This window comes from Triturus cristatus, chromosome 9, assembly GCF_964204655.1.
Source record: "Triturus cristatus chromosome 9, aTriCri1.1, whole genome shotgun sequence".
Lineage (NCBI taxonomy): Eukaryota > Metazoa > Chordata > Amphibia > Caudata > Salamandridae > Triturus > Triturus cristatus.
The window spans coordinates 526,333,632-526,358,346 of record NC_140592.1 but is presented as its reverse complement, the minus strand read 5'-3'; the positions used below and the strand labels follow the sequence as shown (position 1 = coordinate 526,358,346).

Here is a 24,715-nt window from a genome sequence, read left to right as displayed (position 1 = left end):
GAGGTGGCCAGACGCCCAGCAGGAGAGGCGCCAGGCCCATGGGAGTTGCAGGGCGATCACACCTCGAGAGGGGAGGACAGTTGGGGGTCCCATCGATACTGTCCTCCGCCGGGGGCGATGAATGGTTCCTGCGGCACCCCCTGGCCAGTTCGTGGTGCCTCGATGTCGGGGCTTCGCTGGGGTCGAGGCCGGGTTGAGCGGGGTCGCGCCGGCTGGTGCACGGTGTGACGTGGATGCCAACAAGATGGCGGAGCCACGAGGAGTATGCGACCACGTGCAGCTCCGGGTGAAGGGCCTTGGTGCAGTCCAGACGGGTGGCCCGTGACGGCCGGGGCGGGGAACGGCCACAATCCAGGGGGTTAAGGACCACGCCACGAGGCTGGGTCCAACAGGCGTCCCCCCCAGCCGAAGGCATGGAGAGTCACCCATCTCCTTGGGGATTCTCCTCGTCAAGGCGGAAGAAGCGGGACAGGCCGTCGGCGTTGGCGTGGTCATTGCCGGGCCGGTGTTCGACGTCAAAGTCCATCCCTTGTAGCGAGATGGACCATCGCAGCAGCTTGGGGTTCTCGTCCCGCATTCGCATTAACCATTGCAAGGGCCGGTGGTCGGTCTGGACCCGGAAGTGGGCGCCAAAGAGGTAGGGCCGGAGCTTCTTGAGGGCCCACACCACAGCGAAGGCCTCGCGCTCAATAGTGCTCCAGCGTTGCTCCCGGGGCAGTAGTCGCCGGCTGATGAAGGCCACTGGTCGGTCGAGCCCCTTTTCGTCAGTTTGGGAGAGGACGGCCCTGATCCCATACTCGGAGGCGTCCGTCTGTACCACGAACTCCTTCTGGTAGTCCGGGGCCTGCAGCACCGGAGCAGTACACATGGCCGTTTTGAGGGTGTCGAAGGCTGTTTGGCAGCGGGGTGTCCAGTGTACCTTCTTGGGCTGTATTTTGGACGTTAACTCTGTGAGGGGGCCAACAATGCTCCCATAGTCCCGGATAAACCACCGGTAGTATCCGGTGAGGCCCAGGAAGGCCCGGACAGCGGTCTGGGTAGTGGGGGGTTCCCAGGTCTGGATGGCATCTATCTTCGCTTGGAGGGGGGCCACCTGCCCGCTCCCCACTTGATGGCCCAGGTAGGTCACGGATCCGTGGCCGATTTGGCATTTGCTGGCCTTGATTGTGAGCCCGGCCCGCTGGAGGGCGGCCAGGACGGCCTTCAGGTGGAGGAGGTGCTCGGCCCAGTGGTTGCTGTACACGGCAATGTCATCTAAGTAGGCCGCGCTGAAGGCCTCAAGCCCGGCCAAAACCTTGTTCACCAGTCTTTGGAAGGTGGCCGGGGCGTTCTTCATTCCGAAGGGCATCACCCGAAAGTGGTAATGCCCATCCGGAGTCGAAAAGGCGGATCTTTCTTGGGCGCCGGGGGTGAGCTGGATTTGCCAGTACCCGGCGGTGAGGTCCAGCGTGCTCAAGTAGCGAGCGGCCCCTAGGCGGTCGATGAGTTCGTCGGCCCGGGGTATCGGGTGTGCGTCCGTCTTGGTTACTACATTCAGGGCTCGGTAGTCCACGCAGAATCGCAACTCCGGGGGGTGACCGGGAGCTGCGGCCTTGGGCACCAGGACGACAGGGCTGGCCCACGGGCTGTCGGAAGGCTCGATGACCCCCAGGCCCAGCATCTTCGCTACTTCGGCCTGGATGCAGGCCCGCACTCGGTCAGGCACCCGGTAGGCTCTGTGTCGTATGGGGGGGTTCTCCCCGGTGTCGACGTCGTGGACGCACCAGTGGGTCACCCCCAGGGTGAGAGAGAAGAGGGCTGCGTAGTCCCGCAGTAATCGCTGGCAGTCGTTTCGCTGTTCCGGGGTCAGGGACGAGGCGAGTTGGACCCCTTCGATCGATCCATCGTGAATGTCGGATTGCAAGAGGTCGGGCAAGGGCTCGGAGTCGTCCTCGCCCCCCTCGTCGGTCACCAGCAGCAGGCTCAGTTCGGTCCGGGCGAAGTGGGGTTTTAGCCGGTTAGCATGTAGGACCCGGAGGGGGTTCCGGGGGGACTCCAGATCGACCAGGTAGGTGACGGGACTTTTCTTCTCCACCACCTTGAAGGGCCCGGTCCACTTGTCCTGGAGGGCGCCGGGTTCGACCGGGGCCATGACCCATACTTTCTGACCTGGCTCGAATTCTACAGTAGAAGTGTTGCGATCGTACCACCGCTTCATGTCCTCCTGGCTGGCCTCGAGGTTGGCTTCGGCTATGGCTCGGAACTTGCGGGTCTGGTTTCGGAGGGTCAGGAGGTATCGGTAGACGTCAGGAGGGGCGCCTCGGGGCTTCATCTCCCAGCCCTCCTTGACCAGGCTGAGCGGTCCGCGGACCGGGTGTCCATACAATAGTTCAAACGGGCTGAACCCCAGGGACTTCTGCGGGACCTCCCGATAGGCAAACAGGAGGCAGGGCAGCAGGACATCCCATTTCCGCCTGAGGGGTTCTTCCAGGCCCTGGATCATCCCTTTCAATGTTCGGCTGAACCGCTCAACCAGTCCGTTCCCCTGAGGGTGATATGGGGTCGTGAACTTGTATGTGACCCCGCACTGTTGCCACAGGGACCGCATGTACCTGGAGATAAAGTTCGTGCCGCGGTCGCTCACCACTTCGCTGGGGAATCCCACTCGGGAGAAGATCCCCATCAAGGCCCGGCCTACCACAGGGGCCGTTATAGTTCTGAGCGGGACCGCCTCCGGGTACCTGGTGGCGTGGTCCACGAGGACCAGGATGAAGCGGTGGCCCAGGGCGGTTTGGGGGTCAAGGGGTCCCACAATGTCGATTCCGACTCGTTCAAACGGGGTGCTGACGGCGGGAAAGGGCTGGAGGGGGGCCTTGACCCGACCCCCCGTCTTTCCGCTGGCTTGGCAGGTCTGGCAGGACCGGCAGTGGTTGTCCACATCTCTCCGCATCCGGGGCCAGTAGAAGTGGGTCACCAGACGACTGTACGTTTTGTCTTGCCCCAAGTGTCCGGCGAGGGGCACATCATGGGCCAGGTTGAGAAGGAACTCCCGGAAGCGGAGGGGGACCACCAACACGCGGCTGGCCCCGAGTTCTGCTACTTTCTGTTCACTGTACAACAGGCCCTCGGCCCAGTAGATCCAGTGGGTGCCGGTCTGGTCACCGTTGGCCTGCGCGGTCGCCTGCTGTCGGACCCCTTCGAGAGAGGGACAGGACTGTTGCTCTTGCTGGAACTGCTCTCGGGTGGGGCCCCCTTCGTGTTGCCATTGCGTCAGCTCTGGTAGGGCGCTCGGAGAAGCCATCTCTTCGGGGGAGGATTCGCTGGGCCCAGGGTCGGTGTCCGCCTCCTCCTCGCTGCTGGCGGGAGGGGGTGTGAGCCCCTCGGGTCGGGCGGTCCCGGAGGTCGAGGATGAGCGGGGGGCTTGGGCGGTCATGGACCGGGTGATGGCGCAGGCCCAATCAGCCAGTCCCAACATTCGGAGGTGCTCTCGTCGTTCTACTTGAGCCCAGGGGGAACTCTCCAAGTCGTTCCCCAGGAGGCAGTCGACCGGGGCGTCGTCGCGCACTGTCACCTTCAGCAGGCCCGTCACCCCTCCCCACTCAAAGGGGACCAGGGCCATCTGGCATAGGCTTTCACTGTTGTCGGCCGTCCGTACAGGGCACAGCACATTCGGTTGAATCTGTTCAGGGGTCACCAGGTGGCAGCGGACAGCGGTGATACTGGCGCCGGTGTCGCGAAGGGCTTCGGCCCGTTGTCCGTTGACCGTGACCTGCTGCCGGTACTTCTGGGTGTTGGTTGGGATGGGGGTGCAGGGTACCATCTCTCGGCTACCCAGGCAGACCAGGGACATGGCTGCCGGCTGCCACTCAGTGTTTTCTCGGTCGAGGGCCTCTTCTTCCTCTTCTCCTCCCCCCAAGGCGGCGGCTGTCAGCTGCCGGGGCGGGGGCCCGCCGGCCCCGTTTCTTCGGTTCAGAGGGCAGGCCGGGTCGCTGGCAAAGTGTCCGGTTTGTTGGCAGCCATAGCAGGTCACTGGTGGCCGTGGTCCGGGTCGGGCCGGGCCCACCCTTCGCGCTAGGCTCGGGGAGAGATGTGGTGGCGGTGGCCCTCGAGGGGGGCTCCTGGGGGCCCCAGCGGGAGGGTCTCGGTTCCTGTTCGGCCCTCCCCCCCCACCGCGCTGGCGTGGGGGTCCGTTGGGGTTCCTCTGGTACTCCCCCATTGAGCTCCGGGGGACCCGGGAGTTGACCCATCGATCGGCCTCGACGGCAAGTTTTCGCGGGTCGGTCATTTTGCTGTCGAGGAGGTGCTGTCTCAGTTCCACGAAGCAATTGTTGGAAAGATGTTCCCACACGATGAGGTCGACCAGTTGCCCGTAGGTGGTTACTTTGCTGCCTTTGATCCACCCTTCTAGGGCCCGACTGAAAAAGTCCACATATTCCACCCATGTGGTACCCGGGATTTTCTTGCAGTCTCGGAACCGCTGGCGGTACATCTCCGCTGTTAGCCCGTAGCGGGTGAGCAGGGCCTCCTTCATGTGATCGTAGGAGGTCATCACCTCCTCCGGTAGCTGGAGCAGCGTGTCCCGCCCTTCACTCAGGAATCGCCCCCACAGGCCTGCGCCCCAGTCTTTTCGGGGCACTCGATGGGAGGTCATGGCCACCTCGTAGGCCTTGAACCATTGTTGGATATCGTCATTCTTGTAATACTCCTTGACAACCTCCTTCGGGATATGCACCTTGGCCTCGGGAGGCGGTAGAGTGTCTCTAGTACTGGGGGTGTTGGTCCCTCCGTTCTTGGCCTTGATCTCGAGCTCCTTGAGACTGCGCTCGTGCTCAAGAGTTAGTTTCTTTTCCTCCAACTCCCGGTGTCGTCTCTTCTCTTCTATTTCTTCTTGAAGGCGTAGCTGCTCGAGGGCCAGTTTCTTTTCTGCCAGCTGGAGTTCGCCGTCCAGTCGCAGTCGGGCGAGCTCTAGTTCGTGGCTCCGGACCTTCTCCCGCTCTCGTATTTCTTCTTCGGAGAGGCCGGTTTCTAGGCTCTTTCTTCCTCCGGTTGCCGGGGTCAGTGCGGTTGCTGTGGTCTCCGTCAGGGGCAAGGGCCCTTCTTCCTGGGAGGGGCCTGCCCCGGCCTCCAACCATGCCCTCAGAGCTTTCTGCATCTCTTCCTTGGTACCGAGGCTGGTGGTTGCAATGCCTTTGTCTCTGCAGAACTGTTTTAATTCTTTGTGCGTATATTCTTCCAGCCGTTCGGGCTGGAACTCCATTGTCACGTTGTGTTCCTGGCTGCTCATGATGCTATTCGTTTGGATGGGTAGCTAGTGGGTACTGGCTGGTACGTACTGCGTTCGGCTCGGATCCCGTCGCTGGCCACCAAATGTTGGAAGGTGGACCCCGAGGAGTCGGTGAGACCACCAAGGGGGGGCCCTCTCACTGCACGAAGTAGCCGAGCGCTGCCGAGAAGTCTCCTGAGAGATCCTTCTCCTATCACGTACTAGCACAGTAACACCACCACACCGGACTCAAGGAGGTTGTCTCAAGACAAGCAATTCTTTATCATCAATAAAAGGTTACGAGTTCAATATTTACACGAAGGGATCGAGGGATCCACCAAAAGTCTCAATGTCTCTTTGGAAGGGTAGGGGTAGCGGGACAGTCTTTGGCAGGAATGTGGTACGAGGGTACCTGGGGCCCAGTTCTTATCCTCAAGCTGGAGGACCTCCGATCTCGGAGGGGTCGAGCCGCGACGGCGTCAGCAGGGCTCTGGCGTACAGTTCGTGGAGAGCCGCGATTCAATCAGCAGGGCTCTCAAGATGGTTTCTGCTCAGCTCGAGCCGCGACGTCGTCAGCAGGGCTCCGAGGAAGGTTTCAGCGAGGTTGGGCCGCGACAGCGTCTGCAGGGCTCCGATGTTCCAGGTGGTTCAGAAAGGGTTCACAAGAGGGAGCCGCGACGCAGTCATCAGGGCTCGTGATGGTTCTGGCAAGAGTTCTTCTCCGTAGGGTCAGCCGCGATTCGATCAGCAGGGCTCTCGACTCCGGGATACAACTGCCGAGCTGTGGTGGGGTCGCCCCAGATATAGGTCTGGAGCCCTTTGATGTCCGGACCTATGCGCCCGAGGGGGCGGAGTGGCCGGGTGGAGGTGGCCAGACGCCCAGCAGGAGAGGCGCCAGGCCCATGGGAGTTGCAGGGCGATCACACCTCGAGAGGGGAGGACAGTTGGGGGTCCCATCGATACTGTCCTCCGCCGGGGGCGATGAATGGTTCCTGCGGCACCCCCTGGCCAGTTCGTGGTGCCTCTATGTCGGGGCTTCGCTGGGGTCGAGGCCGGGTTGAGCGGGGTCGCGCCGGCTGGTGCACGGTGTGACGTGGATGCCAACAAGATGGCGGAGCCACGAGGAGTATGCGACCACGTGCAGCTCCGGGTGAAGGGCCTTGGTGCAGTCCAGACGGGTGGCCCGTGACGGCCGGGGCGGGGAACGGCCACAATCCAGGGGGTTAAGGACCACGCCACGAGGCCGGGTCCAACAAACATGCTCTAGTAAAACGATATGAGCAACAGCCAATCATAGATGTGTGTTTTGTTGCCGGATTCAACTACTTTACTCAGGCAGGAAAAGGAATCAATAAAACAGTAAAGTATTAGGGCGATTTTGATGAAAAGGTCACCAAATACTGAAAAACTACTGCATAACGTCACGTGCACACAGCTTTTAAAAGAATATATATATATATGTGAATTTTACCCCTCCACAATCCAACACTTTTCCTACTGTTGCACTCATTGGAGTGGCAATAGTAAATTTTACCCCTCCGCAATCCACCATTTTCCCTACTGTAATACAGAGTGGAGTGGGATTAGTAAATTGTACCCCTCCAATATCCAACACTTTCCCTACTGTTGCGCTCAGTGGAGCGGGAATGGTAAATTTTACCCCTCCGCAATCCAACACTTTACATACTGTTGTATGGACTGGAGTGAGAATAGTAAATTGTACCCCTCCAACATATAACAGTATCCCTACTGTTATATTTAATGGAGTGCGAAGAGTAAATGTTACCCCTCAGTAATCCAATACTTTCCCTACTATTGCATTGACTGCAGTGAGAATATTACATTTTACCCTCCGCAATCTAACACTACCCCTACTGTTGCATTGACTGTAAATTTTACACCTCTTGAGTTTGACACTTTGGGCCTGATTATGATGAGTTGCCTCCGACCAACATCTCTGCGTTTTAGAACTGACCGACCTTGGGTCGGTGGTCCAAAACCACAATTACGATGCAATGGCACATGGTGCGGTGTCAAGCTTCCATTTTCCTATGGGAGCTTGTGCGGCAGTTGGAAACCTGCCGCAGCACATGCTCCCATAGAGAAATGGGAATTACTGTAAATCCCTGCACCATGTGGCAGGCACCTCAAGGCACCTGCCACACGGTGCGGGGATTTAGAGGAGGTCTCATTAGGGGCCCCCCCCCAGCCCACAACCAGAGGCTGCGGACTGAGGGGGGCCGTGATAGGAGCCCCCAAAGTTGCTTTCCGATAGACTTTCCATGTCGGAAAGCCTAACATGGCAAACCTGTCAGAAACTGACATCGTAATCCTGCGGAAACACAGTCCGTTAGAGACTATGATCGGTTTACCGACTTGCCGACTGGCTCAATGAGCCCATCCTAAGCCAGTCGGATTGACCAGCTGGTTTAAACTCTGACTGCCTTCTTTGTAATAAAGCAGTCGAAGTTTAAACCATGGATGTCGGTCAGAAAGCCTCTGACCAGTGGTCTAAGGCTTTCCAAGCGACATCCAAATAAGGCCCAGAGTGTAGTGGGAATAGTATATGTATTAATTGAAACATTTTGTAGTTTACTTTATATTGTTTAAATGTATATTGTTTTTTTCAAATTATTATATTTATAATTATAAATCCAACATTTTTATTTTGTTTGAGTTTTTTTATTTGCAATTAAAGTAGTTTGTCTTTTAAATATTTTATGTTATTGGATGTACGTATATATATATTTTTTTATATTATTATATTAAAAAAGTATTAAAAAATACCATAACCCTCGCACTAGCACCAGCCTCCCGGTTCTTTGGGAGACTACAGCTCCCATCTTTCCAGGCCAGACGAGGAGCCGCAATGCCTTGCTCAGGCGCCAGAGAGCCTTAAATCTACGAGAGGCGTCCCGCAGCGTGGGTCTCGCCCGGGAGAAAACCGGGCCAAAACTGGCCTGTCTTAGCCTGTCATAGCCCCCAAACAGGCTGGGCTGGGCCACCCTTCTAAGTCCTGCGATTTGGATAACAGGAAGCCGTTATTCATTTAAAGGTACTGTGTGCTTTACTTGTTTAATTTCTCTTGGCGTTTTGGGATTCCTATTTCTTTCCCTTCCCAGTAGCTTTGTTGTTGTCTATATTAACACGGGAAAAAGGAACGGCACCTCTGAAGCCCCTTATGTCCCTCCACTGCGCACATGCTTCACTATCGATAATTTCTTGACGTGGGCAGTGAACATTGTTTTAATGAAATGAGACTGGCAGAGTGTCATCAATCACTTACAACTGAATAAATTGTTCCATCTTTACCCTCCACCCAGGACAACTGTTATGTTTCTGCAGGCACCCCTGAGCCTTCATTCTTTTGGACTTCTAGTGCTCCTGTGTCAGATCTATCAGCTGGACCAACTGCTGTTGTTTGCCCTGAAGATAAAGGACTAACCGACAGTAAAAAGATAGGTGGGCCGGGTGCAGAAGCCCAAGTATAAGTAAATGAATTCAATCATACTTGCATGCCTGATCTAGATTCTGACCTAGAAACCGGGCCTACAGCCAAACGTAGGATGAAAACCTTGATACGTAAGCCATCTGTAACTGGGGGTAAAACTGCGACCTGCAAGAGGGCTTGCATTGAGCATGTGTCCATGTTTTCACCTGTTATATCGGAAGAATCCTGGGAGCACTTGAGTAATCACCTAAGTGACTTGCTGAACACTAAATTACGCCCTTTATAGATCGTCTTGCATTATTTGAGGCCCAATTGATAAAGTTGGTTGCCATCAAGACTACTACTTGCCCGCAGGAAAACTAGTTCAACTAGTTCCTTAACTAATTCCGATCCATCAATTATATCTACACAGGCCCCTAATTCTGGAGGCAGAGTGCCCGTTAACAAGCAAGTATTTGCTACTACTATTGGACCAGAAATGAACAGGGATTAACAGAGTGATGAGGAGCAAGCCCTTTCCGTTAAGCGGGTTGCCAAGTAGGTAGAAAGGAGACACCCCTGTTTAGTCTCTCTTCCCGTAATTGACCTTTCTCCCGCATCATCTCCTTATGTAATTGTTCTAGCTAATGTTCCTAGCCTCCCTGCTGATAGTTCGCAATCCACAAGGGGACTCATTAACAAAGTCAAACATTGGCTGAACATTATTGTGTGTGATTAATGGGATTTTCCAAAAGAGATTATATTTGCAACACGTGTGGGGGGCATTGGTGGGATGAGTAAGCATTAAAATGGTGACGATATAGACATAAACGTCTGAAATTTCATGGTCATAAATAAAATAATGGGTTTTGCAAGTGCCGGAATGGTTAAAAGTAGCCCTGAAAAAAATCCCGCAATTGAATTGTTTTCTATAGGCACTTGGCAACCCCTGTTTCCTGGCCAGGTGGGCCAATGGCACCCAATCCAGAATATCTTGGACCCCCCCTTTGCACCCGTTAGTACCTTTACGAAATAGATTTGCGGGGCTTGCAGGGCTGGAAGATAATGATTGACAGTACAGAAAGGAGTGTGACTGTGCTGGTGCCCACATGAATGGAGGTGAGAGTATTATATAGTCCCTCAGGGTGCCCTTGGCTACCCCACACATTAATAAATCAGAGTGATATGAACAGGGATATAGCCCCTGACAACTTTCTGAAACCTCAGGAAGGGATAGAAGTTGGTGTACCTGTGGTTGTAGGAGCTAGCATTACCCTTGTATTAACTTCTAAAGGTGGAATATAACATAACATAACACTTGTATTTGTAAAGCGCGCTTATCACCCATGGGTCTCAAGGCGCTGAATAACAGATGTTTATTGTTACCCAACTCAATGGTACTCATTTTATCGACCTCAAATGGATGAAAGGCTGAGTGGAGCCGCCGGGATTTGAACCTGTGACCATGAGGTCGAACACAGGCCCCTGCATTGGATGCATTATAGCTACCAGACCCGGCCAGGATATGGCTGGCTTAGCTTCAAAAGTTTCAATTGACGGTTTGAAATCCCTAATTTTTGATTATGATATCATTTTTATGCAGGAAACATGGAAATTGACAGAGGTGGTATTTAATAATTATACACGTTTTAGCCTGCCAGCTGTACCATCGCCACCTGGATGTGGCAAAGGGTAGGGGGGGGGGGGGGGGGGCTTGGGTTGTCAGCCTGATTTAAAGTCCATATTTGCTGTTCAATCTCATCCAGTCTTTCAGATCCGGGGGAGGCACTAGCATTTTACCTTTGCTGGAGTAGTAAGCATAGGGTCTATATGGTGGATTTTTATAATAACTTCTGTAGTAATAATGGTGACTGTCATTTTCAGGGTCTGTTCTCAGTAATTGATGTGCTAGCTGAAAAGGAGGCTTGGGCAGAAAGCCCTTTTAACTTGCTTATAGCAGGTGACTTTAATGCCAAATTAGGGCATTTGCCCACTCTATCACCAACAATCTTTCACCCTCTTATCCCGAAAATTGACTCTAATGCCATGGATGCTAGGGGCTGTGCCTTGTTTTCTCTGCTGGCCTAGCGTGATCTAGCAAACAAGGCCCCAAATTCCTCTAGTACAGAAATACCATAGATAATGTCTTTACCTCCTGAAGTTTGTCATCAACTATCGTAGGTAGTGACCCCAAACCCATTGCAGTGCAGTTAGTGCCCCCCTAAAGTGTCTTAAGCCAAAGCTTATGTCTACTCAAGTACTAACTGTAAAGGATGCAGGGCGCAGAGTGGCATGGCGCTCTGTGAACATAAAATGTGTTATGTCTCAGGGTGTTTGCAACAGTAAGGTGTTGGTGAAGTCCCATGAATTGGAAATATGCCATCCGGTTTCTATAATAAACAATTCTGTTGACCTTTTAACGCAGATTAAAGGGCTGCTACTTAGACCCATAGTACAGTCACCTGTTTGTGCTAAATCTTGGTTTGACAAAGAGTGTATAGAGGCAAATAAATTCCTGCTTTGGGCATTGAAGCAGTCCCCTAGAGACCAGTGTGCAATAGCAGGCAGCAGAAAGGCTTACGCATTGGTGCTAAAGAAAAATAAGCTGGCCATGAAGGAGGAGAAATGGGAGACAGTAGTTGGAGCCTGCCAGCTCAAAGATCCTCAAGCTTTCTGGAAGGCTGTGTGGTCAGTTTTATCTCCATCGATGTCCCAAGATAAAGTTACTGATCTAATTAGGCAGAGGTTTGGCTGACGCATTTTTCAGGGATGTATGCATCGGGTAATAAGCCTGTAGAAGAAGTGCAGATGGCTAGTTTTTAATTCTGTTTGTTGCATGGGTGTGCCTACGTCTTGGCGCACTTCAACAATTGTTTCTATCTTTAAAAAAGGAAATCTGCATGATGTCAAATATTATCGCCCAATATCTCTTCACGGCCAAAATCATTGGGAGAGTGGTAATGGATCGTCTACTTGTTTGGCTAAATGAAAATAACATCCTCTCCCAAACCCAATACAGGTTTAGAAAGGGACTTGGGACAATTGGACAGTGCCTCAATCTCCACCTTATCGTGGCCAAATATAAATATTCCATTGGTGTTGCCAACCAATTAACGTTCATGTATTTATCGAGCATCTTTGATTGCATTTGCAGATCCAAGTTGTGGTCCTTCTTAGAGAGCATGGGTGTTGATGCGGGGTTGGTCTCCTTTTTAAGACTCCTACATTATGACCTTACAGCATCTGTAAGATTTGGCAATGCTGGTGAAGGCACCTAACCCTTTAAAGTTCAATGAGGGTGCGCCAGGGGTGCATTCTTGCTCCGATCCTTTTACTTTACATTAACGATCTGGACAGAACACTAGTATCTGCTGGGGCGGATGTTCCTTATGCAGAGGAGAAGGCCGTGCCTGCGTTATTATACACGGTTGACATGGTCCTCCTGTCAGAATGGCCAATAGCCTCGAGATTCTAATTTCTAGTTTTGTATTATTTATGAGAGATCTGGAATTATAGACTAATTTTACGAAAACATACACACTGGTATGTGGCCCTAGAAATACAAAAATCCGCACCCTAAGTATAGGTGGGGGAAAAAGTTGGACAGGATAAGCTCATTTTCATACCTCTGACGGAAGTTCGATGATGGGCGCACCTGGTCATCCTGCATTAAAAATAGGATAACTCGCTATACCTGAGCAGTAGGCTCTACTTTTTCACTCGCTACGTCCATTAGCAAAACAACGATTGCCCTGACTTTAGAGATATACAATCAGAAATGCTTGCCAATTCTTACATACAGCATGGGTATTTGAGGATGCAGAGATGCATGGGCAATGCAGGCGGAGAATAGATTTTGCAGCTGGCTATTAGGTGTTCCCCTTTCAATACCGCACTTCTCCCTGCACCTGGAGCTAGGTATGGAGTATGTGTAAGATAGTATTAATGTTGCCCCCTTGGTCCTTTGATGCTCAATTTGGGCTAACAAGGGAGCTGAGCTACACCGGGGAGTCATCAGAGACTGCTTTCCCTGCACCCGTGGCCTGTCAATTCCATAGTTAAAATCCATCAAAGACACCTTTTTAGCTCTTTGTTGTGTATATCTGTTTGAGCATCCTGAGAGCATTATGAAAAAGGATAAATATTGGGTCCAGTATAGCTTCACTAAGCATAGGCAGCCCACTAGGGAGTTAGTGGAAGTGACTAAATCCATGATTAGAGACTACTGCATTACCCAGACAGTACCAGTGATTGCTCCCTATTTACATTATATGACAAATGTGTATGAGAGACCTTTACTGGCTATATTTAGGCTAGGTTCCATATGATGGCTACTATGCTTTCCACTAGGACAATACTCCTCTGCAGCCATCAGCATTTGCCCATGCAATGAGCAATCAAGTCAATCATTATTTCAGTTTTTTTTGTGTGGTTATTATCTGCCATTTACAAGGCGGTTTTTTATTACCACTGATGCATAGGTACAAATTCTCTAATATTTTAGATAGCTATATTAGTGTAAACGATATTTGTTTACATATTTTTGTAATTTTAATTAGTATAGGGAGTCGATATTCTTTAACCCCTTCAGTGCCCATGACGAGCTGGACTCGTCATGGGCTGCGGTGGCGCTGTGCCCATGACGAGTACAGCTCGTCATGAACTCCGCCCGCTAATGGAAGGCGCGGCACTGGGCGGGGAAAGGGGCGGGCATGCAAGGGGTTAAATCAATATTTTTCACTCAATATTTTTGTAAATCGATAATTTGTACTCAGCAGATTGGAATTCACAACATTTAAGGGGTTTCAGCAATGGATAATTGGATCACAGATATTTTTGCAAGATAGAGGTTTTGAACCTACTGGAGATAGAGCTGTTTGTAAGCAGATTAACCTAACAAGTAAGACAATTATTACAGTTGGATGCTAGATCCAGAGGCATCAGCAGTAAATGTGTTTCAACAGGTTTGGAAGAGGAGAATAGCCCACGCCTTTACTCCTTTCGCAATGATGCAGAGACTGCTATTGAAAGTGAAGGAAGAGAAATGTCAAATCGTGTTAGTGACACCATTTTGGGTGTCTAAAGTTTCATTCCCAACTGTGATGGAGTTGGCATGTGTAGTACCATATCTAGTTCCAGCAAGAGAAGGTCTACTGATGAGTGGAAATGGAGAAGAGTATCCTTTAATTTAGGACAGGGTGGTAGGCCTTCTTGCTTGGAAAGTATCAGGAGATCTGACCATTTCAAGTGACTTTCGAGACAGGCAGATTTACTGGAAGAGTCTTGGGCTCCAGGAACAAGAAGAGGGTAAAAAGGAATATGGAGATTTTGGGCATGTTGGTGTATGTGGAGGAGTGTGGATCCCATGGAGGCTCCTATCAAGGAGGCGATACATTATTGGGTTGAACAGTTTAAAAAAGGTTTATGTTATAGGACTCTGAATGGCTACCGATCAGTAATTTCAGCAGGACATGTTCATGTGGATGGTAGGTCAGTGGTAGGAACATCTTGGTTTGTAGGATTCTTGAAAGTATGATGCTGAAGAGACCACTTAGGGTACGGTATAATGTGTTAAGGGGCATGAATGTGGTTCTGTCACTATTTCAAACATGGCCTATGAATAGTTACTTGGAATTAAAGAAATCATCTGAAAAACATGCTATTTTATTGTGTTTAATGTCATGCGGAAGAGTTTCAGATGTCAAGGCTTTAGAGGTAAGTAGCAAAGTTTATGGTCCGGATGGGGTACATTTTTGTAATTTGGAAGAGAACCAAGACCATGTTGGAGTCTGTCTTTTATTCAAAATGTCCAGAAGAGAGAAAATTGTGTGTAATTAATTGTTTAAGTGAATATGAGAGCAGAGTGAGGGAGCATAGGCATCATTGGGGATAATCAGTTGTTAATTTCCTGTACAAAACCCCACAGGGCAGTGAGCATTGCAACAATCGCAAGATAGGTAACAGACATTATGGAGCAAGCAGGTATTGATGTTGATCCAGCATAAATGGCGTACATTTTATAATCATTCACATTTATCCCTAATTTATTATAATCAGGAACTTTTCTATAACCAAGAGGTTTGGGCCCATTGAAACTCAATAACCACTTCCATATGTCAGGTTCTCCAATAGATCTTTGGTAGAGCTAATATAGACTCATGAGGACCTATAATGAAGGAAAAGCCTGTCTAACAACAGTTATCACAATAAACTTTATATCTGACATTTCCATAAAATAAAGACAAACTCTTAAATCTTATTATTTTATCTAAATACTTCAAAATATGAATGGTCAATACACAAGTACATATGAAATCATAATGTCAGTGTTTTGTCAGTATTACAGGTAAGTTCACAACAAAAAAGTACAGTTCATTGACAAATACATCTTATAATCAATAACAGCATAAGAGGGGAAAGAGAGAGTGAGAAACAAAGAGCAAGTCATTTGCAAATCAGTATGCAATTTAGATTTTCATACAAACCTAGATCAGAGAATACTAATGCACAGCGTGCAATAGTATGAAATAGCTAACCCTTCGGCTAAAAAGGTTTAGCTTAAGCAACATCACCATCCGATGAAGTGCAAGGTAATTAGGATAGTCTCAATCAGGAACTGCAAGGATAATAGCCAGCCAGAGTAGCATAGAGAGTACAACAGCGAAGATTCTCTTCTCATAGAGACAGTTACTGCCAAGTTCTTTTCTCACAGTAATAATTATACCCAAATGTTTAAAAGTTCTACCCCCAAAAGTTGCAATTTTTACGATTCCACGCAATTCCATTGGTCCAATTATGGAGTGATCATCGCCTCAGTCAACTCATCCGTATTTTCCCTGTTAGAGTTCTTTGTTAAATAAATGTCATCATTGTTCTTCGGAAGGTGGAAAGAACTTTAAGATAGCTTTATGTCCTCGAGCTTACTTCCACATCAGCTTGCAACATTAGTTTGACACAATATTCATAGAAAGAAATATTCTAAATGTAGGAATAGGAAATCCTAATGATATCCTAAGCACAGTTAAAGCAATAAATCAGCTTTTTAGAAATAGTCAAGGAAAAAAACACTTCCTTTCGTGGTCTACTTTAGGGAAAGAAAAGAACAGCTAGCACAACTCGTACTTAGCACAACTCGAGGCCTTCATGTAAAAGCCTAAATCGTTGTTTTTTCTCTAAGATATAAAACACATGCATTAATATTAGAGAAAAAAGAATGAAACTCATAAAGAAATAGAAATTAAAGATTCATATTCTAATTAAATCCATGAACATAATCTAATTTACCAATAATCAGCAATTAATAATATTTATTTTTCTCTTGTTATTAAGATAGAATAAACATTTCACATAACATTTTTCTGGAAGAATTTTCTATCATTACGATTTCATTTTTCTACGTGCATGATTCTAAATGCATATTTTCTACTCACTCCTCATAACATGTAAAATCGCTTCATAGAATTTTCGTGCTTTCAGCGTGTTAAGCGTTATAACTTTTATTTTACTAACCATGTTGTGCCTTTCTTGCACAATTTCACATCGTGCCTTTAAATATCGCATGCGCATAATGTTTAAAATCTACACTATTAGTTTTTTGTTTTGTTAACACAGATATGAGCGGATTTGATCAAGAAAGATTATTTCACAAAAATCATGCTTCAGCAATGTGAACACATTCAAACTGCATTCTTTAAGAGGTGCAATGATGAGTAAGCTGTACATGTCTGGAGGACATTTGGAGGAGATTCTTAAGGTGGCTGATTTGACGAAAGCTAGTACGTTTGCCAAGCATCACTTTAGGTCAATAAAGCCTGTGTCAACAGTGGTGTTGAAGGGCTTTCACCATGCATAATGGTAGCCTTCGGTCTTGAAATGAAATGGCGATTCTCCAACTGAAATCAATAGAGAATCAAGATTTCATTAAAGACACAGAGGCTGCTCTCCACGTCCCCTATGTAAAAGAAAAAAAAAGAAAGACAAGAAGGGGAAAAACAGACACAGCAGTTTTTGTATTTAGTTATATTTTATTTTTAGTGTAGTATCTTTAATATAGTAGTTAAGAAATGTATTGTTGATTTATAGTAGAAGAGTGACAGTTTTCATATTTATAGGATTCAGTTGTGTAGTAGGCACATCCTAGTGATATGTCTGGTGTTTTTTGCAGAGACACAGTAGAGAAGAAAAGAAGGAAGTGAGCATTAGCAGATGATCAAGAAGAAATCGATGATAGGAGCATTGATGTTTAGCCTCATTTAAAGAAGAAGAGTGTTCTGAGATGGGACTATATATGGACTGTGGTGTTCTAGTTATAGATTTATGTTACTGTTTGAAAGTTCTTTAAAGGTGTTGCAGGAGTAGATTTAAAAGATGTTAATGCATAATGTTAGCCTCTGTGTCTTTAATGAAATCTTGATTCTCTATTCATTTAAATCGGAGAATCTACATTCGATCGACCATCCTAACAATGGAACAATGATAGTGAAGGTAGGAAGAGCAAAGACATCGTTGACACTGACACTTTGGTGAAAAACGCTTTGGGCCTCATAACGATGTCGGACGGACTTCTGTCAGCTCGACACCATGGCGATCTGGAAGCGCCTGACTTTAGATCAACGGTTCCTACCACACAATTTGCATGCGACCGCCCATAGGCCGGTCAGAAACATCCCTTTTGCTATGGCAGCTTGTGTGGTGAGCGGAAAAGGCCCACAGTACAAGCTGCAATAGCAAAATGGAGGTTTGTCAACTTTCCTGCACCGTGTGTCACACGGTGCAGGGATGTTTAAGGGGGCAGCCCCCATAGAAGAAGGTGAGGGGGAAGGAGACCCTGCTAGGGGCTCCAAAGTCAGGTTCGGACAGCCTTTCCATGTCGGAAAGGCTGATGTGGAAAGACTGTCGGAAAATTACATCATCATGACGGCCGAGGCTGGCTCTGCCATCATTAGGGGATTATTTTGTCTTTCTGATGCTCCGATGCATCGTAATGGAGGGAGCGGACTGCAGGGGCAGATGTCGGAAGGACTGCAAGCGATGGTCGGTCGGTTGCAGTCCTTCCGGCATCATAATCAGCCCCTTTGAATAGCTCATAGAATTATTGAGACTAGATGTGTAGACTTCTTGACAGGACATGTTGAGTAAACAATAACTCGATATGCTAACGCAATGAATTGACTGGAACACCAGAATGTACATTTATGCATCAGTGTGCAAATCTGTGATATTGAAGTCGGGTCCGGGGGCTTTGTGGACTAATGCGTATACTGTAGAAGCCTGTGTTCAACCTCATGGTCACAGGTAAAGATGTGCAAATACCCACTGATCCTAAACTCCATATCTTCTGCCCATTTCAAAAATACATAGGTTACCTTCATACCCATTTTCTGCAAATTTCGCCATATGAATTGGTCTATACTCTGTACACAATGAAAAAACCATTGCACAGTGTAACTCAGTTGCTGACTCCGGGTACCTTGGGTTTTTGGAAAACCTGCACGCCCTATACACTCCCACGCAGCCATAAGGGTCTAGCGGATCTAATGGTATATTGCTTTTGTAAATTGGCCTTAGTGACAAACAGTTGCAAATAAAATGTGGCCACAAATGGCCATTTTTTCGTACAAATTTTCAATATTTCTTTTTTTTTAAGTTAGTTTCTTTGGGAAAACCTTGAGGAATTAACACATATGAGACCTTGATAAATTCTGAATTTTGTCTACTTTGCAGAAATCTATAGCTTTCTTGAATCACCCATGGGTTTCACACTAGTTTCCACCACAAACTGGAAGTAGGTGGAGGGTACAGCAAATCAGATAAAGGGGTTAGCTCTTAGAAAAATGAGAACAAATGTGCCAAAAATCAATTTTTTAAATTTGGCTCTGCATGTTCCTGAAAGCTGAACTTTAGCACAGCAAACCGCGCATTGATGCCATTTGTAGGAAAAAAACAGACACTGTTATCCTGAGCACTTTTTTTCAAATGTTCCCAAAGAAGCTCAACATTTAGCTATATTTTGCCTATTTTCTTGGTCTGCTCCAGAGGAATACATAAACCCTGTATTCCTTTATAACCCTTAGGATGTTGGACAAAAAGGAGGCAAATTTGAAGTCAATACCTTATGTGAAAAAAAGTTATGGAGCCCTAAGTGGCAACTATCCCAAATAGCTAAAAAGGGCCCAGCACTGGGAGGGAAAAGGCCCAGCAGTTAAGGGTTTAGAACTGAAACTTAATCATTGCAAGACTGTTTAAGTTACTCATTATCTAACTGTTTTCCCCACAGGTGAAGTTGGAGACTGGAAGAATTTATTCACCGAGGCTCAAAGTCGAGAGATGGATGCCAAATTTGAGGAGTGTCTAGCAGGAACTGCTCTAGGAAAGAAGTTGAACTATAATGTTTACTGCAAATATTAATGCAAAAACAAAATAATTGTCTATGAAATGAGTGCTGTATTTTTTAAAATGAATGAACCATTTTCTATATGTAGTTTTGTATTGATGAAGATACCATTAACAAATACTCATTTAGCCAAATTATAATGATCAGCTTACAGTATTTTTCTGTGAGGAGAAACGTATTCCCTTCTGAATAAAAAAAGAAAAAACTAACTTTCCTTAAAGTTAGCCCCAATTGGTTTGTTTCTCACATTGCCCATTTTTGAAGGGTGATGGAACTGTAAAGTAACAACTGGGGATTCAATGTGATTGCAAGCAATGCCATCTATTTTTCTACTAATGAAAAATGTGTCCTGACCTTTTTTTCTCCCGCTAAAAGTGTTTGCTCTGTATTGCCTCTGCAAAATTTACTTTTGAAGAAAGTGTCCCAAAATTGGCAGAGGGTAATGCTTTGCAACCTCTCATGCCTCCAGTTGCAGAACCACTCTAGACCATCTCATGAGAGAACAGCTCTACCTCAGGTTGTGATTCACACTACGAGAGAAAACTGAGGAATGTTTTAGAATCGCTGCTATTTCACGTCTCCAAGCTGCTTCAAACACATCATTGTCTTTAATTTTAAATGACTATGAAATTTTCCTAAAGTGTCGCAGACTATAGTAATCTTTGATGATATGTACTCATTTCAATATCACATATATAATACAATACCACTTTCACATTAATATTCAAATAAAGTATAAGCCTATTTCTCCAGTGTAGCTTGATTTAACTGAAAAACATTTCTGTTGGGCAGGAATGTCCCCTGGATGGTGTACAGCAATGCCCCCTGTAATGTGTGCCTAACTGTGAGTATCTGGTGTCCTGGTTTGTGGATTTTTGATCCCAGCCTTGTGCTAATGTACTGCATCTGTGTAGGCTTAGGCCTGCCTTTAAAAAGAGTCTGATCCTGGACCTGGAGGGGTGCATCAAGCATATCCTATGTAGTGGCAGAGTACTACTGTTCCTGTCACAGACTCTTACGAGTAGCATGTACATAGTCCTGGAAACCACTGGGGAAGCCAGGAAAACCAGCCTTCATACCATTCCTGCTCCAGAGCACCTCCATCCTTATGCATGTCTGTTTGTAATCTATGCAGTGTTTGGATGGCAAGAGTGAGCGTCCCATTATCCGTGTCATTGCCTGGGATGAATGTGCAACAAGACGCACTGATCTTGGCACACACCCCTCCCTCCATTGCTGTCATCAAGTTCAGTACATATTGATGTTGCATCACCATGAGGCGGATGGCTCTTAGTTCTTCCTTGATCACATTAAAGCCGAGCTCAGTCCTTTAAAGGAGTCCAACCAAAATAATCAGCAGTTCTTTTTTCATGAGCCTAATGCAATAGAGTTGTCGTTTTCTGAGCAGATGTTGAACAACTCTGACAGATCTTCTCCTGAGATGGCATAGGCCACGCCATTCCAGGATGAGCTGAGGGTATGCAAATTCCTCACGCTGCCAGTACAGATCTATCCGCATGAAGGTGCCCTATCGCATGTCCGGTATGTGCAGGATTGCTCCACAGTTCTCATTTCTACCAAGTGGATTTGTTTCTTTGCCTCTGGAACTAAAGGAATGCAGTGTAAGTTTCTGTAAAATTAGTTGCTGCCCCTCCCCCTCTAACCATGTGTACCTATCTATCTCAGTGTCCCATATTTCCTGATGGGTTATTTATGCTGGTATTTAACCCTTCCCCACGTGACTCATTTCTCTTTGTATGATCTAGTTGGATGGCCCTACACTGGAACTCCATGTCTGGTGTCTGTTGGTTATTGAAGAAAATTGCACCAGACAGGCTAAGGGCCACCCTGGGAACACAGACGGGAGTGGACTTGTTTGTGCACTGGTACGGTGGCTTTACTACCTCCTAGAATCTCCTTTCTTAAAAGTCTTGGGCCAAACAGTATCCTTCCTCATGGTGCCCAGCCAGCGCATCCTATCTAGCTCTGTTTGAATCTCGCTAGGCTTGGTGAAAAGGTACAGTGTTGTGGGGTTGATCTTGTAAATGAGTTATGTTTACTACTGCTTTACAGGTTATACTCTGTTGGGCTGTATCTTGGCCGTAAACCTACATAGATAAAGGTGGAGGAGACATTTTGCTCTTTCAGGGGCTACCTCTTGAGATAAATAAAGCCTGTCTGCACCTACTGCGTGTGGTATCGGAGAACATAAATAACATGACCGGGCTGATGTTGCAGCACCCACTATGGTCATGTGCTGATACCATGTGTTGTGTAAGAGTGCGCTGTGTAGTGCGTGTGGAATACTAGCGTTCAGTGTAATTGTAAGTGGTGTGGAAGAGGTCCCTACGCAACCGCTGTAGAAATGTCAGATTGGGCTCCTTTTGACTAGGCAGATTTCTGGCTATGGATGGTTGCGGCCACCCCAATACTAAACAGAGGGTATACAATGGTACAACAATACATAACTTTTGAAACATTGCAGGTCTTGGGATGAGATCCAAAGGAGACACCTGTGGTATTCTGGTGATAGGTAGGGGCGGGCTGTCAAATCCTCTCCACCGGGGGATTTCACAGAGTTTTTAATACTCCGCACTCTGCTCAGAGCACGAAGTTTGACAAAAATTCCAATAAGCGCCACGTGGCGGAGGTTTACCAACGCACACCCTATATAGTACATGTGTGTTCACTTATATTCGCTGGTCTTGGACCTAGCATGCAGCAACTCCGACAGCTGCAGCACTCGCCGTTGACACCGATTAGAGCAAGGATGGCGGTTGGGCTGGGGCTGCCCTGCGCAAGCACTATTGGCACTGCTGCTTCAAATTAACAATAAATAATAAGTAAAGGTGCCAGCAAGGGATTTACTTTTAAAGAAAATCAAATACACACCAATTGCATGAATGGATCTGTCATGCCCAACAATGGTGACTGACTAGTGAACAATCAAAATTGAGATTGAATTATTTATATTTTGATGAATCATCCAAAAAACAATTTAAACACGGGTGTGTGTATTCCAACAGATCAAAAATATTTAATACAAATAAATAAACAGGGTACCAAAAAGTATAACTGCATACAAAGACCGAGGTAAATCAATATTGTACAGAAGCTGTGACCTCAGGGTCCAGTATGTAAACATCTATTCCAGAGATTTTATAATGGAAAACAAATCTGAAGTAACAGAAAACAATTCCAAGAAGACCAAATAATTGTGGCAATAGATGAACTAGTCGACGTTTCGGTCTCTATGGCTTAAATGTCCATTGGACCATCTTCAGGACGATGAATAAAAGGTTAATGGTTGACCCTTATGTTTGGTCAAGTGCTATATTTCCTAGATCAGCAGAATTATAAATCATTCCATCTTTCTGTAGTAGTATAATATGTGAGCCTGCATTTCTTGCCAGGGTTTCGTGTCCATTCCTAATATGCTGTCCAGTTCACTCTATATTTCGCTGGGCAGCTCCTTCTTAAGGATGTTATAGAAGAATGCAACCTGGGGGCCTGAGTCAGTCCATGGCTGTCCTGTCTCTTTTCCCCATTGTTCCCTCATTCTGTCTGGAAAGTCGGTTACTGTCTCCCCAGGTTTCATGCTTTTTGCCACAAATCTTTCTACATCTGGTCAGTTAGGGAATATGTTTACCTCAGGGCCGTCCATATCTGATGCCTAAAAGAATTGAATATGGCTCGTCATGCTCAGAGTTGGTAAGCATGACTGCTGAGATGTGGGCTCAGGTGAATGCTGTGTTGATCTGCTCTCTGATGAGGCTGCTGAGCAGATCTTGAATTCGCCTATTGCTAGGTTTATTCCTGCAGTGTTTTTCTCAAAACACGAGATACATTTTCCTGCCCCGTCCATCAGTGGAAGCAGTTTAGTACTGAGCCCTTCTTTATCCATCTGAGCCCATTGCACATAGATGGTCCCTGACATGCCTGTCTGCAATAACGGGCATATATTGGCTAGGAGCAGCTCCACTGGTTTTTCCCCAATGTAGCGCTCCCATCTTCTCAGGCATTCCTGTATGTATTGGAAGTTCTGCTTGGGTTCTCCTCCTCCGTGCTGAATACAGTCTTCTGCTATGGTCATATCCTCTGGTTTGAAGGATCCCTGCTTCAGCCAGGGTTTATCATACTGACCCTTCCTTTTGGTCCAGCGGGTTAGAAGGTGGTAAAATGGTCATGCAAAGACCCCGCCTTCTTCTATAGTCACTATCTCTTAGGTGGTGAGTTTGTCTGACCAGCGCGTTCGGGGGAAGCGGTGGACGTTGTCGCTGCTCTCTTGTGCACGTGTAATGGGGCCATGTGGTTTTTCTTAAGTCTTAATTGGGTTTGACCCAGGCTACCTTGATCTCTTATTACCTGATCAGCCCCTCTCCTATGCTGACGATCTGGTGAGGTTTAGGTTCCCAATAGGGGCCCCCCTCTGGTTCTACTTTGGACTTATCTCCATGTAGAACCTGGGTCCTGGTCCAGGTCTCCACCGGGCGAGAGCACACTGCTCTGTTCTCTCCTGGCACTTCCCTGGCGAGAGCTCTTTCTCTTTCCCAGTCTTAGCTCATGCCTCTCCTCTACCCCACCTGGGCTGCCTTCTTTGTTCAGTGCTGTAAATGGTTCTCCTTGGTTGGAATTTGCCTTCAGACTCACTTCCTGTCATCTCTTTCGCTATCTGAGCATACCCTGGGCAAGTATACCCTATGGCTCCCGCCTCCATGTTGGACCCTAGATGACTGGGACCTTTTTCCTCTCGCCCACTAGTGGTGTCACTGTCCAGAACTGCTCTGATCCTCTGAGTCACTTGAGAAATTACTACTGAACGGGGCTCCCACTGCCATTGGGGCTTGATGAGTTAAATATGACGGATGGGGGTGTTGAACTTCAGGGAACTCTAGCACCAAGCTGGGGTGAGGCTGTAATTGCAAGTCTGGTAGCTTCCCAGACTTAGATCTTGCAGGTCGCTGCCCGGTGGGAGGCCCTCCGGCTCCAAGACCCGGCAGATTGGTGCACCTTATTGCAGGAGCAGCTGGGTTGGCAGGCATCAGAGAGAGCATCGTTCCTGTATATGGTGTATATGCCTTGCTTGCGTGTTCTGGGATGGTATTGTCAGTCTATACCACATCGAAGATGGCCCACAGGTCTAGCAGTGCCTCTCTTCTAGTCCTCTTTTGCCCTACATATTTGATCAGAATGTGTGCTTGTGTGTCTGTTATGTTGGTGTCTAAGGTTCCCCCGTCTTGCCAGGGGACTGCTTGTGCTTTAGTATGTGCGTGCCATTCAGAGCAAAACATACCTAATATTTTAGCCTGCTTCGAAATGTATTTTGCATGTGATTTAGAGGCGACTCCAAATCTAGTTGGGAACTATTCAAGCTTTCAGTATTCTAACTTCTCGGGTCAAATAATCCTGAGTTCTACTCTGATTGTGGGAAAATATGTATACTACATTATACTGGCAGTAGCTACTTTACTACGAGCTCAGCTTTAGACAAAGATGCATTGAAAACAGACTTTTCACAATACCCAAAACAACAATATATATGAAGGGTCACAACCTGAAAAAAAGTGCAATGAAATTGTTAGATTCAAAACATTGTGAATCTTTAGCAGGGGAACAGCAGATATGGAACATTGATTTTGGGAATGGCAAC

The 24,715-nt window shown here is 47.5% G+C and overlaps 1 protein-coding gene across 2 annotated transcripts in view; it reads left to right on the top strand.

Moving 5' to 3' along the window:
• Positions 1–19,813, top strand: part of LOC146798240 (sulfotransferase 6B1-like) — a 464,989-nt gene extending 445,176 nt beyond the window's left edge. For both annotated transcript variants that reach the window (XM_085625520.1, XM_085625519.1), the window contains one exon: positions 18,949–19,813. In XM_085625520.1, coding sequence (XP_085481646.1) covers positions 18,949–19,079 — 131 coding nt within the window. In that variant the 3' untranslated portion in view covers positions 19,080–19,813. The remainder of the gene's footprint in view (positions 1–18,948) is intronic.
• Positions 19,814–24,715: the final 4,902 nt, after the last annotated feature.